This window comes from Camelus ferus, chromosome 34 (assembly GCF_009834535.1).
Source record: "Camelus ferus isolate YT-003-E chromosome 34, BCGSAC_Cfer_1.0, whole genome shotgun sequence".
Lineage (NCBI taxonomy): Eukaryota > Metazoa > Chordata > Mammalia > Artiodactyla > Camelidae > Camelus > Camelus ferus.
The window spans coordinates 11,265,864-11,284,763 of record NC_045729.1 but is presented as its reverse complement, the minus strand read 5'-3'; the positions used below and the strand labels follow the sequence as shown (position 1 = coordinate 11,284,763).

The 18,900-nt window shown below is 39.3% G+C and overlaps 1 protein-coding gene and 1 long non-coding RNA gene across 10 annotated transcripts in view; one reads left to right on the top strand and one right to left on the bottom strand.

Annotated features, from left to right (window-relative positions):
* The window catches only part of SLC15A5 (solute carrier family 15 member 5), a 65,829-nt gene that overhangs the window by 15,501 nt on the left and 31,428 nt on the right, over positions 1-18,900 (bottom strand). Inside the window, exons 6-7 of the mRNA XM_006192098.2 lie at positions 16,426-16,614; positions 6,672-6,803 (exon numbers count right to left, since the gene is read on the bottom strand). Of these exons, the coding sequence (XP_006192160.1) occupies positions 6,672-6,803; positions 16,426-16,614 (321 nt within the window). The remainder of the gene's footprint in view (positions 1-6,671; positions 6,804-16,425; positions 16,615-18,900) is intronic.
* LOC116661295 overlaps positions 5,424-18,900 on the top strand; it is a 49,870-nt gene continuing 36,393 nt past the window's right edge. For all 9 annotated transcript variants that reach the window (XR_004317148.1, XR_004317153.1, XR_004317154.1 and 6 more), the window contains exons 1-3: positions 5,424-5,552; positions 7,185-7,309; positions 13,327-13,422. This is a non-coding gene — a long non-coding RNA (uncharacterized LOC116661295). The remainder of the gene's footprint in view (positions 5,553-7,184; positions 7,310-13,326; positions 13,423-18,900) is intronic.

Sequence of the window (18,900 nt, the reverse complement as noted above, 5' to 3'; positions counted from 1 at the left end):
TACCAGACAGCTTCATGCCTGCACTGAGCCCCAAGTATCCCTGGGCAAAGCCATTCTTTAGATGGCTTAGTGTCATGCCTCATGATCACTCATGTCAGCTGGGCCTTCAACACTGCCACCCATCAGAACCCTTCTAAATCATCTTTGCTTGCTCTCGCAATGTGAAGTTCGTATCCTCCTGGTCTTCCTACTCTTCACTCCCATCCTGATCCCTTTTTGCTCTCATGAATGGTTCGTGTACTTTCTTGGACCCTTGAAAGGCCGTCTCCAGGATGTTCCCAACAGGAGAACCACATATCTGCTCGCACCTACATCCACCCTCTCCTTTCTCTCTTCTGTTTCAGGACAGGAAATAAGTTTCCACCCTCCGATAAAAAGCCAATCTCCCTTCTTTCTCTTGCATTTAAAACATTTTTTATTTGTTTATTTTTTTATAAAAGTTCTAGAGATTGAACTCAGGACCTCAAACATGCTAACATACCCCACCCCCCTTTTTTTATCTCTTGCATTTTTATCTTCTTCATTTATATCAGATATTGTTATCAGTTAAATATGCTCAGGTATCTCTGAAAATTAAAAAAAAAAAAATATCTTGAACCCACAGCTCAGTTTCCCAGATAAAATACAAGACTCACAGCTGCATTTGAATTTCAGAACAACCATGACATTTTTTAGAATAAGCATGCCCTAAATATTGCACACATCATTTTATAAAGTATAATTTATGTAAAGTATGTCCATAATATTGCATGGGGTATACTTATTCTAAAAAATAATTATTGTTTACAGGAAATTCAAATGTAACTGGGTGTCTTGTATGTTTCTTTGCTACATTTGGCGAATCTGCCCGCATCTTCATCCAGCCACCACTTTGTCTCTTAAGTCTTCCTCAGTGTCACGTTCTTCCAAAGAGTTGTTTAGATGTGATGCCTTCATTTCCTCACTTTCTAGGTATTTTTGACCTGACTCCAATCTGGCTTATTCCCTTCTCACTGCTGAAAAAATGACTCTTGCTAAAGTTATCAGTGAGCATAACGCTGCTAAACCAAGGACTACTTTCCTGTCTTCACTCTACTCGATCTCACATAGCATTTACCACAATTAACCATTTCCTCTTTGAAATCATCCTCTCTCTTATCGTCAGTGAACACACACGTGCATACGTGCACACGCCCACACACGTGCACACACACATGTACACATAGGTGTGTGTGTATTTCCCCCACCTCTCTCGCTGTCCTTTCTTTCCCCATCAGGCCGTTTCCCCTCCGTCTAACCTCTGCCTTTGAGGCTTTTCAGGTTTAGGTCCTGGGCTCTTTTTCTCCTCATTCTTAATGTTCACACTAGATAACTTTATTCACTTCCATGGGTTCAAATACACAAATATTTTCTTCTTTCTAGTTTACTGCAACTACAAATTCCTATTTCGAGAACAACTCTGTGATTCACACTGACACGGCTGTCAGTGGTCCCAATAATCATAGATATTTCAATGAGAATTTTTAAAAGATGACATTTTTAATTTAAAATGATCTTGGTGGGAATTAAACAGCTAAAGTCTTTGCTCTTTTCCTGAATTCTGAAGAGGAAGGACTAACAGGGACAAGAAGACGTACACCTTGACCTCTTGATTCAGCCTAATTATCCTTTTTCTCTGAGACATTTGGCTTAGGATCTCTCAATCACCTGCACATCCGTAACTAAGATGTCACTTTTCACTGAATTCTATTTTGGTATTTTTGTCAAAAGGTAAGCTCGAACTCATGCATGTGAGAAAATTGATCTGGTTGCTAATGGGATATAGTTGAAATAAGCAGTTTGACTGACTTCACTCCCTTATATTAGCATTGCTACTTTAAGATAAACTATTCCTGAAATGATGAGTGTGGGAGGATGGGTTTAGTCTCGTATCTTCTCCTTTAAAGCACTCAGAGTTAGCGATCCCAGAAGGATCAGTTTTCTCACTTGTACTGAAAATGTCACTCTAACAGTTATCTGTCTGCACAGTCAAGTTTCGAGAAATCTTTTGAATTTACCGCATTCACACCATTCTCCATCCCGGTGCTAAAAATGACTAATGTAGCTTGGAGACGGGGAGACTGTGATAGCGGATCATCTCCTTCAGTCGTGTGCGAACACTCACACACGCACTCACACACACACACACACATGCTCAGCTGACACAAATCCTTAAAGGTTTAAAATATCCTACATGCTAAATGGATTGTGAGGCTGATGGGACACTTTTCACATAGCGTTCGTTTCAGTGTGGTTGGTTCTATCCAAAAAAATTGGTCTGGTTGTTTGATTAAATAGACTGATCTTATTTTTAAACAAATGGGCTGCTATGGCTTTATTTTCTATTTAAAGTAATCTCTGACATTGAAATGGTTCGAACATATTATTTAATTTTATCCTCTCATTGTCTCTGAGAAATGTGAAGTGCAGTGCATTCCTCTCACCCCTTTTTATTTGAATAAGAGGAAACAGTCTTAGAGAGAGAGTGACCTACCTGAAACCATCCAGAGTCATGCAGTAGTCAAAGGCTCACTGTCTTTTAGGGGCCCTAATGAGTCCCCATAAGCTAGCTTACGGTCACTGGAACCAAATTGTCTAAATGGGCTTCATTTCCTTTCTTGGTAAGTGCTATTCTGATGGCTAAAGGGACTGCCACAGGCTCAGATGAATCCTACTCCCAGAAAAACATGTGGCAAAGTCTCCTGTGACGTCATTCTGGGATGACAGAGGAGTGTGTGGGCAGAATGAGGATAATTAGGTGAAGTGGGGGCTGATTTTACCCAAAAGAGGAGGCTCCCTTGATTGTCATTAACTTGCAGTGAGGTCTCTAGGAATTTCCCACAAGGCTTTATTTTCGGTCCTGTCCAATTCAACAATTTTATCCAGTAGCTGGAAGAAGTCTAGGAACTTGCTTACTAAATTTGCCGATGACACAAAGCTGGTAAAGAAGTAAAGATTAGTAATTCACTGGATGACAGAATCAAGTTTTTAAAATGTCTGTTACTTAGGATGATGGGTTGACATTTATCAAGGATAGAGATAAGGTCCTTGATGTAATTAGAAACAGAAATGGTGATACGATGATTGGAACTGAACTGAGAGCAACCGTTAAAAATTAAAAAACCCCCAGGTTTTAATTGACCATAAACATGATGCAACTACTGAAAAAGTCACTACAATCTCTGTTAGTATTTGAAAGAGAGAGAACGAGAGAGAGAGAGAGAGAAGGAGAGAGAGAGAAAGTTGCTAAACCTAACTTATCTATCCTGGTTGTATCCGTTTTGAGTATTGTGTTTGGTTCTGGAAACCATGATTTAAGAAAGATACTGACTAATTGTTACTTGTTTTAGTGGATGGAGGGGCTTTTATAGTGAAGAATCAGGGACTCATGCAATATGAAATATTTGGAGTGGCTTGTCTGTAAAATAGCGGGGAATCATAGCTATCTTTATTGAGCACTTATTGTGCATGTTAATATCTTAATCCTAACAGGGTGAATTATTTACTGCTGTTATTGGCATGCAAATGAAGACACACAACTAAACTACCTGGATTTGAATCCATATAGTTTGACTACAGGATATACGCTCTTAACTCCTAAAGTCGTACCACATTATTTCTCCAAATATTTCTCAAATGTTTGAAGAGTTGCTAAGTGGATAGAAAATTAGACTTACTCTGTGGAGTATAGTTATAAACAGGTAGGCAGACTCAGGATAATTCTCAAATAGAGAATTTTTCTGGGCACTAGAATATGCTGGTATATCTTCCAGCTTTTGGTATAATGTTAGACTAGGTAACATCCAATTGTAAGAGTTTAACTTATCAGGATGTGATTTGATGCAACACAGTATTATTATAAATGGGGAAAAAAAACACTTAAAAGAAGTAAATCAAATTAATCAACAGTGATTTCAAAGGTATTCTTTTGATACAAGTTTAGAGACTGCCCCACCCCCTCACATCCATGTTGCTAAAGTGTTCTTGGTAAACTTCCTTTCATTGGCACCAAACTCTGCCAAAATTATATAAAAAATTTTAATCCGTCATTTACTGTGTCTAGAATATTATCAGTAATATCCTATATGCAGGTCTCCATCTTAGGAGATTGGATTGCAGAAGTAACAAATATTATTAAAAAGCCCTCATACTGGGTGATTCTTCACAGCTGTCTGATATCTTAAAATCAACATTGGCATTGGTTTCAGAATGCTGAGAGGGTCAGATCTCTGTCAGGGGCCAGTGGTGTTGACTGGAGCACTTTTATTTTCTTATTTCTGTCTTAATTATTACATTTCAAAAATAAGGACAGTAATATCAACTTTATATGATGTAATAAATGCAGTAATGTATATAACAGGTCCTACCGCACTATGCAGATTCCCAAAATAATTTTAGGTTTTCAGTGAAATGTATTTGCAAGGATAGCTGTGTGTAATAAAGAATTTGCTTGGCCTTTAGTCTTGATTCCTGGGTGGTAAACTCTAAAACTGTTGATTTTCCTTAGTGATTGAAGTGTCTTTGTTATTCCTGGTTGGTCCCTAATGTTTTATGTTAATGAGATGACTCAGAGTGGGGGCTGGCCAGCCAGGACCAACCATATGGATTGGAGGATAAGGGCTTTGAGCTTCAGGATATCAGCCCAACCTCTGGGGAGAGAAGGGAGGCTGGAGCTTGAGTTCAACCACATGGCCAATAGTTCGGTCAATCCTGTCCCACGTAATAAAGCCTCATGAAAACTGCACACTGAAGCTCAAATACGTTTCCCTGGGTGACAGTTCTCTGTGTATTGTCACATGTTGATTTGCCAGTTGGGCACTGCATCCCTGAGGATGAAAGCAGCTTCGTTTTTGGAACCCTCTCAGACCTTGTTCTATGCTCCTCCCCTTTTGGTTCTTTCTGATTTGTATCCTTTTGCAATAATGATGCTGTAATCATAAGTACTTTGCTTTCCTGAGTTCTGTGAGTCATTCTAGCAAGTTTATAAGCCTGAGGGAGTGTTGTGGGGGTCTCCACATTTATAGCTAGCTTATCAGGAGTGATGGCAGCGCTGGGGACCTCTGAAGTTGAGTCTGATGATGAAAATGAGGACTGCCTTGTGGAGAATTTAACTTGTGAAGTTTGGTCTGACTCTCGATCAGTTGCTAATGAAAAATTTAGACTTATATAAACAAGAAAATGAAAGTCATGTTTGACTTTGCAGTTCTTCTAGAATATGTCAAATGTAATTTGATTATAGACTGTTTTAAAGCAAAGTTTCAGAAACATCTTCATTGAGTCATGTTGAGGAAAATAAACATATGTTCAACAACTAAGATGTTCAAGTAGAGATAAAGGTAAGACTTTTCCAGTTCATCTTATAAAATCCTAAAACCAGTGCTTTGTTGTTTGTTTACAGATGAAGACTCTAATCACCAGAGATGTCAATAACTTGCTACAGTTCACATGCTTAGTTATGACCATTTGGAATTGAGCCTTTTGAGAACTGGAACCATATCTCACATAATTCCATGCAGCACAAGGCCTGGCATGTAGTAGGTATTCAATACATGCTTCTGATGAACGTTCTCAATTAAAATAAGAAAAGCAGTGGGTTTGACCCAAACAAGCAAGGATTGTAGATTTGTTCCCTAGAACATTACCGCTCCCCTACACCCCTGGGTATTTCGTGAGATCTGGAAGTTTATTTTACTTGCCACAGTATCTCCAGTGCCCACTGTGGTGCCTGGAGCAGAGTGGGTCCTCCAATAACATTTTTTGAATGGAGACCTAGTGTTAAAAGGAGTTTCTCATTCATAGAATTTTTTCCCATACTTTGGAAGTAGGTAAATTAAATTTATTGGTAGGGAACACAAATGAACATTCCTTTACATTATTTTAAAGGCACAACTCTAAGTATTTTTGAAAGCAGAGAATCAGCTTGCCATATTTCCCATAAAACAAGCAAAAGTAAATTTAATCAGTTTTAAGCTGTATTAACATCTTAGAACAAATAAAGGAAGAAGTCTTTGGATTTAAAATACGGCCAACGACATTTATGTCACAGTGACAGCTAATCTTTAATGTCACCCTGTTTAATTTTTCTACCAGCACATGTAAGGGTGGTACTTTTTATGTTGCAGGTGAATTTTTGAGATTGGTTGTTTCCCCTGGACAAAGTATCTACAGGGAAAATTTTCCAAGATCAGTTATTATTCAACTCACAATTTCTCTTTGGTCGCGTAGACAATATCTGAGGGCAAAAAGCCTCATCCAGATGCCCCACCCGCCTATATTTACACGGAACTTAACCTTTGCTCAGGTTTCTCTATGCCTGCTCTGAAACATTATTGCAGATAGCCTCATTGAAAGACCTAATCAGAATATAATGACCAGTTTATTTTAAAATACACTAAAGAAAGACAGCAGACAGGGTCTCATGAGAAGTGACATTCTGTAATTACCTCCTTCTATCAAAAGAAAAACAATTCCCAGAAATTAATGAATACAGCAAGAGTCTACTTCCTATCTTAATTCTATCTTAATTGCAAAAGTGGATCAATTAAAAAAAAATAGAGACTACAGTGGCAAAGCCCCTCTCTTAAGGTTTTGTATCTCAACTCTCTAGTCATCAAATCAATATACATAGAAGCACAACAGGAAACCATTTTTACCTTCTGAGATGAGGTATACCAGCTCCACCAGCAGTGCCCCCAGGAAACAACCAAATCCATTGAGCAGTGTCAAAAAATTCATGAAGGTTCCTCTGATGGTTCTTGGAACAAATCTGCATGGTATTGCAGAGACTGAGAAGAAAAGAGAAGGTCAGAATTTAGAACATTCTCTCTCAAATCCTTTCATGGATACTGTTCAGATTAGTGTTGCCCATACCACAAAGAAAAGCAAAATTTGTGTTGGACTTTGTTAAAGTTACTACTGTAAGATACGTTATGATGTTACAATTTACACATGTCTACAAGGAATAATAAATGGCAAAATATACTCTTGTGTAGCTATCAGAAAAATCTGATTACTTGGTGGGTGAGTGTCCCAATATATTCACCCGAATTTCACCCCAATTTGAGTATTTCTTATGAATTTTGGATATTGCTGAGGCTTGTACTGGATAGTCTCATGGTAATCTATCAGTAAGGTCTATAACTCTGTGATTCTGTATACATCATTAGGTTCCTTATGGAAAACTTGAATTTATCATAGAAAATCAGCATGGAACTTAACAGCGTGGGCACTGGAGTTAGGGAAGATTATGCTAAAACACCGGGTCGACTCTTTATTACCTCTGTGATTTTAGGTAAGTTACTTAAACACTCTAAGCCTCAATGTTCTTCTCTAGAAAAGGAGGGTAAGATCATTACTCACTTGTGAGATCCTGTAACTGTTACTTGCTATAATATATGAAAAGTGTTTATTGTAATGCTGACGTGTAGGAACTGAAGAAGGTTAGCTGTTTTTAACAATATTAATTTTACCAATCACATAGCCCCTACCTGTGTGGGGCACAGTGCAAAGCCCTTTATATGCATTTAAACTATCCCATTTAAGGAGAAGCAATAGCTGGGTCTTCAAAGTGGTTATCTTTTAACGCCAGGTCATCATTGAGATAATAGTAATGATGGTGGCAGGAGGTTGAAAGAAAATCACGGAGGCAATTTTTTTTTCAATTTCAATTAAATTTTTTTTGATATCAGAAATAAACGTGTGATTTGGCACAGCCACTATGGAAAACAGTATGGAGATTCCTTAAAAAAATAAAAATAGAGTTAACATATGATCCAACCATCCCACTTTTGGGCATGTATCAGGAGAAAATGTAAATTGAAAAGATAAATACAACCCAAGCGTTCACAGCAGCACCATTTACAACAGCCAAGATATGGAAGCAGCCTACGTGTTCAACAGATGACTGGATAAAGAGAACATGGTATGTATACACACACACACACACACACATACACGGAGGAATACTACTCAGCCATAAAAAAGATTGAAATAGTGCCATTTTGCAGCAACATGTATGGACCTAGAGATGATCACACTAAGTGAGGTAAGTCAGAGAAAGACAAATATCATATGATATTACTTATATGTGGAATCTAAAAAAATGATACGAATAAACTTATTTGCAAAACAGAAACAGACTCACAGACATAGAAAACAAACTTAACAGTTACCAGAGGGGAAAGGGGGGAGGGATAAATTAGGAGTCTGAGATTAGCAGACACACAACTTTATATAAAATAGATAAGCAACAAGGTCCTACTATATAGCACAGGGAACTATATTCAGTAGCTTGTAATCTATAATGAAAAAGAATATATATATGTATAACCAAATTACTTTGCTGCATACCAGAAACTAACACAACATTGTAAATCAACTATACTTCAATAAAAAAGATTATAAAATAATTTTAAAAGTCCAAACAATTAAAAATGAAATAAGAATATATAATTTTACACATATCGTATCAACATAACTATGTTAAAATATGCATGGCAACCTTAGGGATACATGCTTAAATATTGATGATATATCTGCGATTTGCTTCAAAATTATACAGCAAGGAGGAAGAGAGTATGTGAATGAGGGTAGAGATGAGACAAGTCTGCCCATGTGTTGAAAATTATTGATGCTGGAACGTGGATACGTGGGAGTTTATTATACTAATCTCTCTCCTTTGTGTATGAGTGGCAAAAAATTATAAGGAAACACATTAAATAACATGAACAGTTTTAGCTTTGAGTGGTTGAAATATGGATTTTTAATTTTTCTTCTTTCTCTCCTGTACTTTGCAAATTTTTCTACATTGAGAGATTACAAATAAACGTTAAAGGTCTTTTAAAAAAGAAAAATGGTGACAGAAAACCGATAAACTGTAAACACTAAATTTTAGCTTCCTTCTCTCTAAGAAGAAAGAGATTCTATCACTCCTCCTTTCCCTTTCAGGAAAACTTCAGCCCTGGTTTCCCTGTCCTTAACCCTGGTAAAACTCGGCATTCGTCCAGCACTTTTAAACGAGTGTCCTTAATACCTAATGTCAATGTATTAATGTCCCTTCCTGCATTCATTTAAAGTTTCTCTTTTGCTTTCTGTGTGTTCTCCACATACTTTTATTTATCATTCAATAAATACTGAAAAGGGTTTCTGTGCTCCAGATGTGCTGAGTGCCCAGGCTGAAGGTGGCAAAATGCATCAGTACATCTTTCCTGGATTTTAAACTCTGGCAGGGTGGAGCGCAGAGACACACACGATATTAAGGGCACTGCTAACCAGGTATTTAATACCACAGATGCTTATTGGAGATGAAGATAGTGTTGGTGATAAATAAGATACCATGAAGAAGGGCTTCCAATATTGACAGCAAGGGGCCGGCCGTGGGTACCACAGCTCTCTCGTGCGCTGCAAATCACCAGCCAGAGCCCGAGCCCAGGCTTGCAAGTTTTTTGTTATTTTAGGAAGATCCAAAGGAGAGTAGGGGGGAAATGCTCAAGAGCCTTTGGGAAGAAGTGACTCACGGTTATAAAAAAGGATCTGGCTTGTGAGCTTTCCTCTTTATGAGGAGATAAACAACAGGCAGAAAGACGAAGCCGGCCGATTTCTTTCGCGGAGAAAAAGCAGAACGTACAAGCCCATTATTACTTTGCTAGTTAATTATTAATCCTATGCTTTTCTCTTGCTAGAACTTCTGGTGCGGTGCATAATTCATGAACGCACTTTGCCAGCTCTCTGCCTGCTGGTTAATCTCTCTTTGGTGTCATTTTCGTCGTTTTGAAAGCCTCCAGTTCCCTTTTAGAGGACTTGGCGTTTCAAGTCCTCGGATCTCCAATTTCAGGCATCTACTTGCATGTTCTGATCCTTTTCGACTTCGGTGATCATCAACTTGAGTTTTGAGGCTCCATAATTCTTCTTTCAGCACGTTATAGTCTAGGTATGATCAACACGTCTACCGCTATTCTCAAATTCTCATTTTACTATGAAGACACAGTAAAAAATATCCAGGAGGGTGCGTGAAGGCTGGCCCTCTTGCCAAGGAGAGCTGAAATGTGCCCCCAGGTGGAGGCTGCTTAACATTTGCAAAGACGCCGCATCGCAGCGTAGCCGGAATCTACCAACTATCAGGCCACAGCCTCCTTCCTGAGGCACTGCTACTGGGGACTCATTGCCGGGGATTTCTTTTACCCTAGTCGTTCTTAAACAAGTTAAAATGTGTTCATTGCATTAGGTGAGGAGTGATTTTGAACACATGGAGAAGAACTACCATCCTAGAAAATGGGACTTCATCCTGTTAACCATTTTCAGATCGTGATTCCTTCCTCATTCCTGAAAACCTTCAGCTTTGAGTCTCATGTCATTCAATTATCACCTCATATTTCTCTGCTGCACTGTCAGCTGCCAACCTCTAGGACACTTTTCTCTATTATTCCAAGTCATCAGCTCCTCTCTGACGAGCACGCTCTCCAGTTCTACTTCTGCCTTAATTCTCGGCAGGCTTAACATGTACATACAGATCATCCTTCCAGCCTTCCATCGCACCATGTCTCGGTGTCTGAGTTCCTTGACCTCCTTTCCAGTGTCCTTGGCTTCCACTCTACCTTAACCACTGATATGCGTGGTCACACCCTAAAGCTGGTACCCTAGACCAGGGACTGGTGAACTACACTCAGGTAAGGTCCAGCCTGCTACCTATTTGTCAATAAAGTTTTATCGGAGCACAGCCACACCCGTTCATTCTATCTTGTCTGTGACCGCTTATACACCACGATGAGACTTTGGTTGTAGGTGTAGCAGAGAGTGTCTGCTACTTACTTTTCAGAAAATGTTGGCCAACCGATGCCCTAGAGCAATAATTATCACCACTTCGTAATTTCATCTTTGTGAACCACCCCCGCCCCCAGAACTACCACCTTCCATCTTCCCAGCTTACTCTCTGCTGCTCAACCACAGAAATGCTTGCACCCCTGCAGGACCTCCAGTCCATTACTCCTTCATTATTTTCTCCCTTTTCATGCCCTTCATGTTCTCACTATTTTTTTTTTTTTTACCCAATTTAAGTCGCATGGCCAACTGTTGTAATCATGTTCTTCCACATTCCCCCATTTCTTTGCCTATCTCTTGTTTTCTGAAAATCGAGACAGTTCACTGACTGCTGTCTCTACTCCTGTATCTGTGCAGCCTAATGTGACTGGAGAAAAACCCATAACCATGTTGAGCAACTTGTTTTAAATTCCTGCCCACAAACCTCAGAGAGCCTCTTAATGCTCCCTGGCAACATTCTGTGTATCTCCCCAGTGCCTTCTCTCCCCCATTGTCCTAGACAACAACTTCTTGCCTCTCCCCTCTCCTCCAGTCCCTAAAATGCCCTCCCCATCCTCACAGCTCACGGCTTGGCATCTGACTTCTCTGAAAAAACTGAATCAGCCAGAAGACAATTCCCATCGAATCTCCATCCCGTATTTATACACCCATGAGTTTCTGCATCCACGTGTTCTGCCTTCCAAACTATTCCCACTGGTGAACCATGCTTGCTACTCTCTAAAGCCAAATTCTCAACTTGTATTTCCCCCTCCCTGACACCATCAACTTCCCCTCTCTGTTGAATCATTCCCACTAGAATAATGTATGGTGCCATCATTTTTCTTCCTTAAAAAAAATACAAACTAAAAAAAATCCTTTATTAACTTCATACCTTTGTCAGTCACTGTTTCACTTCTTTGTTCCCCTTTGCAGCAAAATTTTTCAAATGAGTTGTCTCCAATTCTTCTTTTCCCCTTATCCCTTAAAATGATTCTGATCAGGTTTTTATGCATTCCCATTCCAGACATAAAAAAGCTCTTGTCAAAATGACCAGTAACCCCTAAGTCATTTAATTCAGTAGTCAATTCTCAGTCCTCATCTTGGATGAGGATACCTGGATACCTTTCCTTCATTTGACTTCGAAGATGCTGCTTTCTTGGTTTCTTCTTTTCTCAGTAATCACTTCTTTTCTATCTCCTTTGCAAATTTCTCATCTTCTCCTGAATGTCTTAATGATAAAGTGCCTCAGGACTCAGTTTTTTTGTTTGTTTGTTTTTTTACTGGAGGTACTGGGGATTGAACCCAGGACCTTGAGCGTGCTAACCATGCACTCTACTACTGAGCTGCACCCACCCCCTAGGGCTCAGTTCTTGAATCCTCTTCTCTGTCTACACTGACTCCCTATGTACCCTGACTCCACAGGTGATCTCAGGTAGTCCCATTGCTTTAAATACCACCAAGTTGCTTATGACTCTCAGACTGAATCCACCTCCTACTTTAATACCAAATTATAGGCTTGGCTGTCCAACTCCCTATTTGATGTCTTGATTTGACATCTCATTCTCAGCATGTTCAAAACAAAACTCATGCCTACTCCACCTGTAGCCTTTTATCTGTATAGACGTCAACTCCATCCTTCCAACTGCTCCAGTCATAAACTTGGGTGTCATCATTAACTCCTCTCTCTCTCTGTCACTTATTCTAGTGGCCTATCTTCGAATGTGACTAAACTTTGACTATTTCTTGCTACTTATACTGCTATGTCCCAATCTGAGACACTCATGTGTCTTCCCTAGATTATCACCTCAATCCATCTATCCTTCTCCTCACTATAGTATACTCTCCACGGCAGAGAGAGGGTTTTTCTTTTGTTGTTTTAAGTGTAAGCAATATCATGCCACTTTTTCCCCATGTCACTCAGAGCCCAGATCAGAGTCCTTACCACGGCCACTTTGACTCATCTCTTACCGGGGTCTCCCTTCCTTACTCTTCCAACTGCATGAGACCCCTTGACTTTCGTGACAGCCACACTCCCATCTTTGCACCTACTGACTGCCTTTCCAGCAATGATGTTCTTTCCAGACACCCATGTGGCTGACTCCCTCAGCTCTTTCAAGTCTTTGCCCAAATGTCACCTGCCACTGAGGTGTCTTCTGACCAATGTCCTCATGCTGCAACCCGCTCCCTCCCTGCGTGACATTCCTGCTCTGTCTTTCCTTCCTCTATAGCACCCATCACCTTCTAACATGCTCTATAACTTAATTATGTGTTTCACTTACTGTTTATCATCTTTTTCCCCTTGGTAGAATGTAAATTCTACAATGGCAGAAAGTTTTGTCTTTTTTTTTTTTTTTTAACCATGTGTCTTAAGTTCCCAGAGCAGTGCCAGGCACATTGTAGACACCCACACGGTGTTCTGTGAATAAACAAACACAGGTTTATGAGATAGCTGAGGTCTACACTGCCATGCTTAAGACATAATTTGAAAAGTTTTCTATTTTTTTTTTCTTGCAGATCATCTTCAGTGCACAGCGTGGCTCAGTGGCGTGAGAAATGTCCTTGGAAATTTGGGAAGTGATCTGCTGTGCTTCCTATCTCAGTGCTATCAAGGTAGGACACTGTCAGTAATTTGAATAATATATTTTTATTCTACCCCAATAGATACAGCTACAAATCTCATTCATTCATTTGTTTATTCAATCAAAATATATTTATTTGTCACCTGCCATGTACATGCACTTTTCAGGAAGAAAGAACACAGAAGAAGGCAGAGAAAGGTGAGAAAATGGACTTCCACATCATACCTTCTCATAATGAGAGGCAGGCCATAAGCAGACACTTATGAATAATATAATTTTAGATTCTGACAAGTGTTATTTTAAAAAATGGGGCAAGGTAATGGACTGGAAAGTGATGAGATGACCAGAGGAGATCTTTGAGAAAACTCAACGGCGAGAGGAAGCCAGCCACTTGAAAACAGAAGAAGGGGGATCCTTGATAGAGCAAAGAATAAGTCTCAAGACCTTGGGGCAAAAATAAGTGTGCCACCTTAGAAACACAGAGTGAAGATCACCAAATTTCTAGTGAAGTGGTCACGGGGAAGAATTTATAAAAGGTAGTTGGAACAGTCCACGGAGGCCAAATCAATTTATCTCCGAATTCCTATTGTGGAATTTCAAGCAGAGGAATGATAGGACTGATGCTTTAGAACGAGCATGAGAGCTGTTCGGAAGGGGCTGGGTTCCTGGGGCAGGAGAGAAAGCAGGGAGGCCAGTTAGGAGGCTTGGCTAGAACTGGGGTTAGAGACCAGGTGGATCGCGAAGAAGATGGTGAGACAGGGCCAGATTCAGATTGGATTTCAGAGTGAGGACTAGAGCTTGCTGTTGGATTGGAGGTGAGACGTAAGGAGGAAAAGGGACCTAGGATGACTTGTGAGGAAGACATGATTCTGCTCACACTGTCAGGTCTCTTGGTGTTCAAGTTGTGGGAGGTGTGGTAGAAAAAGCTGTGAGCAGGACATGTGTGCTTGAGCCCTGAGTCTTGGACTGTTCATTCACATGAAAGATTGGAAATTGATCACAATTAATCACAATTATAACAGCACACATTACAGCCACTAATTACTGAGTGCTGTCTATATATTAGATGCTCTGCTTGTTCCTTTACCTAAAATATTTCACTTAGTCCTTACAACAACACCTCCCCATCTTATAGATGATGCAAAAGGCTCAGAAATGCAGAGCAATTTTGCCAAGGTCACACAACCAGTCAGTGGCAGAACTGGGTTTGAATTCAGGTCTGTCCAACTTTAAGACCATGGAGATCAACCACAATGCTCTACTGCCTCCCGAAGGAGTGATTCTTGACTTTACAGTTCAAAACACCCTTTCACATTTTATGTCATTTAATTCTCAAGTGACGGTTACACCGATGCTGGGATATAAGGAAGAATTACAATTATTTCCATTTTAAAGATCTAAAAGGTGAAGCTTTGAAGTTAAATGAATTTTTAAGGTCACACGTATAGTAAGTGACAAAGCTGGAAATCAAAACCGAAGTCTTCTGGTCCCTACCTCAAGACCTCTATAGAGAATAAGTCAGTTGATTTAGGTGGACCTCAATTTCCAAATAGGTAAATTAAGGATGGGAGGACTAAGTGATTTATATTACATGACATGCCTTCTTAACAGCCTAGACTTTTAAGTCCCTCTCTGGCTTTTGTTCGTTGAGCCACAGTTGCTGAGCTAGCTAGGAAGTTCCTGACTGCATTCGCTCATCACTTTCATTCATTGCCTTTCTTCACATCTAACCTATGCAATTTTTGACTGAATGCTTCCAACAATTTTCTAGAAACTTCAGGGAAGTCACAAACATTTGTGTGGTGGCATTCTTTTATACTTCTTTTGTATTCCTTGTAGTGTCAAACAGTGACATCCACATTTTAGAATCTCATAAAATCATTTGTTCATGCATCATATTTGGAACAAAATGATTTAAAATGATAAACAAGAAGTCTAACGTACATTTATCACTGTAATTGCACAAACCATTAATTTTATTTTGACTTTTTCACCAAATTGCCTTGGTATTGTATATGTGTGCATATACGTATTAAATATACATATATATTTAAGGAATTTAAGAATACCTGAAGATAATAGAATCACTGAAGATTTTAGACGAGTGAAGTGGTTAGACTTGTCATTTAGGATGATCACTCGAAAAGTTGTGAGCTGACTGATGCTGGGATATAAGGAAGAATGGGAGAGGGAATGGGAGAGAGATTGGAGGTAGGAAGATAGGAAGTTACAAAAATAATCCTGATAAAGTATAATTGGTGATTGAATTACAGTCAGGATCCCCAAGTGCAGGGAAATCTGAGGAAGGTAGACATATAAGAAGCAACAGGTCACACTGATAAATACACACACATGCGTATCTTACTGTACTGCAGGAAGTCCCTGGAATACTTTGATGTACTTTTAAGTGGCTAGTTTAATTAATATCAGCAATCTAGATACGCAGAAAACCCTTGATATTTAATAAAGTTATTTTGAACCTGTCTTATGGAACATGAGTGATCACACTTAATTTAGTGTTAATTTAAAGACGTTGAGCTATCTGGAAAATTGAGTCAAATTTTCATATCATTTGCATGTTGATATACTCTCAGAGTACACTACAAATGTCATTTTGGGGGGCAGTATATATATGTGAGTTTATCTGTGAATGAGAGGGAGAGGGTGGGAAGAGGGAGGGTAGGAGGAAAAAGGAAAGTGTGCCTCTGAGTAGACTGACGTTGTCTTCCAGGTTTTAGCAGAGTTTTTCCCTCCTGTCGTGTATCTGACCAAATGATTGCTTCCTTTTACCCGGTTAGTAAACCTTCCACTCCATCCTGTGTACATTCAGGCAGAATAAATAGTTGTCTGTATGCAGTAAAGGAATGAAGAGAAATTAGACTTTTTTTTTAAAACATGTGGGTGATACATAGGCTTGTTCTGAAGCAACGTGGGCCATCTCCAGGGCGTGAACAGATCTCCAGCCACTGGAGGTGATGTGCTCCGTGTGAAAATTCAGTCTGTTCAAGCAGCAGGTGAAAAAATTGTTACTCACGGGCTGGGTTGACGAGGGTTTCAGCCACTCCAAGTAAAATGTATTGAAGAACCAGGTGGAAACAGGGCATGGAGGAAACGGTGAGAGCTTTGCCAGAAAGGGGCTGTTCCATGGCAGGGAAGTGCTTTCTGTGCATTTCAAAGAAGCCAGCTACCATCACAGACAATGCAGCAGAAAGATTTCCAGAGACTGAAGAAAAGGAATGTAAAAGAAAACAAATTTTTTTTTGAAGTCCGAAATCAGTGTAACAGGCCATAGCATTTTTTACACATTGACATTAGAACATGTTTCCTCAGCACTTTGTAGTTATTCTGGAGATACCCAGATGCCAGCCAGGTGTATTGCATGACTTTCCTGTGCTTGTGATACAGGAAGATAAATGTAGGGGAAGAGGATGGCCGCGTACCAGGTCTCGGCTGAGTTCCTGGGACATGCGCCCTGCCAAGTGTGGGTCCTTGACTTCACATGGGAAAGAATTCAAGAGCGAGCCACGGTTGAGTAAAGGTAGATTTATTCAGAGAGATACGCATTCCATAGACAGAATACAGGCTGTTTCAGAAGGCCAGAGAGAGGACCCAAGGTGTAGGGTTTAGTTTAAAGTAAAAGTAGATACACACTCCATAGACAGAGTCCGTCTCGCTCAGAAGGGAGAGTGGCCACGAGTGCAGAGGTTGTTAGTTTTTATGGGTCAGTTACTTTATATGCTAACAAGTGGGAGGATTGTTCCAACTACTTTTGGGGAAGGGGCTGGGATTCTCAGGAATTGGGCCACTGCCCACTTTTTGACCTTTTATGGTCAGCCTCAGAACTGTCACGGCACCTGTAGGAATGCCATTTACCGTGTTAATATATTACAATGAGCGTAAAATGAAGCACAAGGTCTACTGGAAGTCAAATCTCCCGCCATCCTGGGCCTTAAGGCCTCCTGGGAGTTGAATCTCCGCCATCTTGGTGTTAATCGCTGTGTCATTCCTTGGACGGCGGTGCCCTGCCCTCTTCCTGTCTCACTTGGGCTCTGGTCTCTCAGAAACGGCTGCATTAACTTCCTATTTCCTGACTTGCTAGTTATACAGCCTCAGTTATTTAACCTCATTATCACTTTCCTCAGCTTTCAGATGGGGTTAATGATACTTACTTTGTAGGACGTCTATGAGAATTAAATAAGATAATGTACTGGTATTATTGTAACAGTTCCTAGCAGCAATTAATAGCAATTATTATTGAAGATAAAGCAATCATTTGAACTTTTATCCTCAGATAAGGTATATCATTCTGATAACTTTTTAGATATACCTGAATCAAAAATGATTTGGGAAAACTTAAAATGATCTCTTCATAAGATTTTAATCATTATTTTAAAATGGTTTTGAAGTAACCTGTAGGCATTGTCAATCCTCAGTTTTCTGACATTTCTCTAATCTTTGCAAAAAAAATAAAGCAGCTATTAGAGAATGTGAGGCTAGAAACTCTTGTCTGGGAAAAAATATTAAATGTGAATTAGCTAGGTAAAGACTATACATAAAAGCAATTATTCAGATAGTGGTCCAACTCTTCTCTTCTCTTTTACATTTATGCAATTATCTAGGAAATTTTGGTTGAAAATGAGTAAGAATTTTGTTACAATTTTGTTACAGTTTATATCGACTGCAACCATTCCATTTTTCAATTTATCATTCATATTAGCGGACTTAATCCCATTGTAGAGCAGAGGCAAACTTCAGCCTGATGGGATTTACTTGAAATTTAGAGACAGTCACATTTTGCTAACTTGCATAAAACTTCAGATAAGGCAAAGCTTTCAATTCAGAAAAATCAATCTAGTGTTTAAATAGCTTAGTATTTGTTTTGGTTGATAGAGAAACTTGTAGGTAATTTTTTTGATTATATCTTAGCATTTAAATGTATCCATAAATTTTGCTCTTTACTGAGTCCTCAAGAAATAGAAGGTACAAAAAAGGAGGAAATATGAATGACAGAAAATTTAGGGAAATTTCAAATGTGTTATTTTAAATTAGGGTCCATGAAGGCCCATTCATAATGAAGTAGAAATTTTGGTTCTGTAAACAGGTTATACAAAAACAAAAAAGAAAGTTTAATATTATCTTCCTTTAAGTTCCTTAATATTAACTTCCTTCAAATTCATCACGTAATTTATCTAGATTATTTGGCATAATAAGACGCATCAGAAAGAGAGCTAAAACGTCCATGTAATTTCATATTTACTCTGTTACTGCTGTCTGTAAAGCAGTATGCTAGGGCAGTTGGGGATGTCAGATGAAAAATATCTGTTCTCGGTCACTGCAAACTCACATTCTACTTGGGGATGTAAGAAGAACTTATCTCTAGCTGGAGAAGTGAAATAGATCACTTCATGCTTTAAAGAAAGAAAGGTTTCATATATAAGGGGGTTTCTCCTATTAGCGGTATGTTCCCGTATTTGGACTGAGCGATCCAAATTCTGCCTTTTGTTTCTCT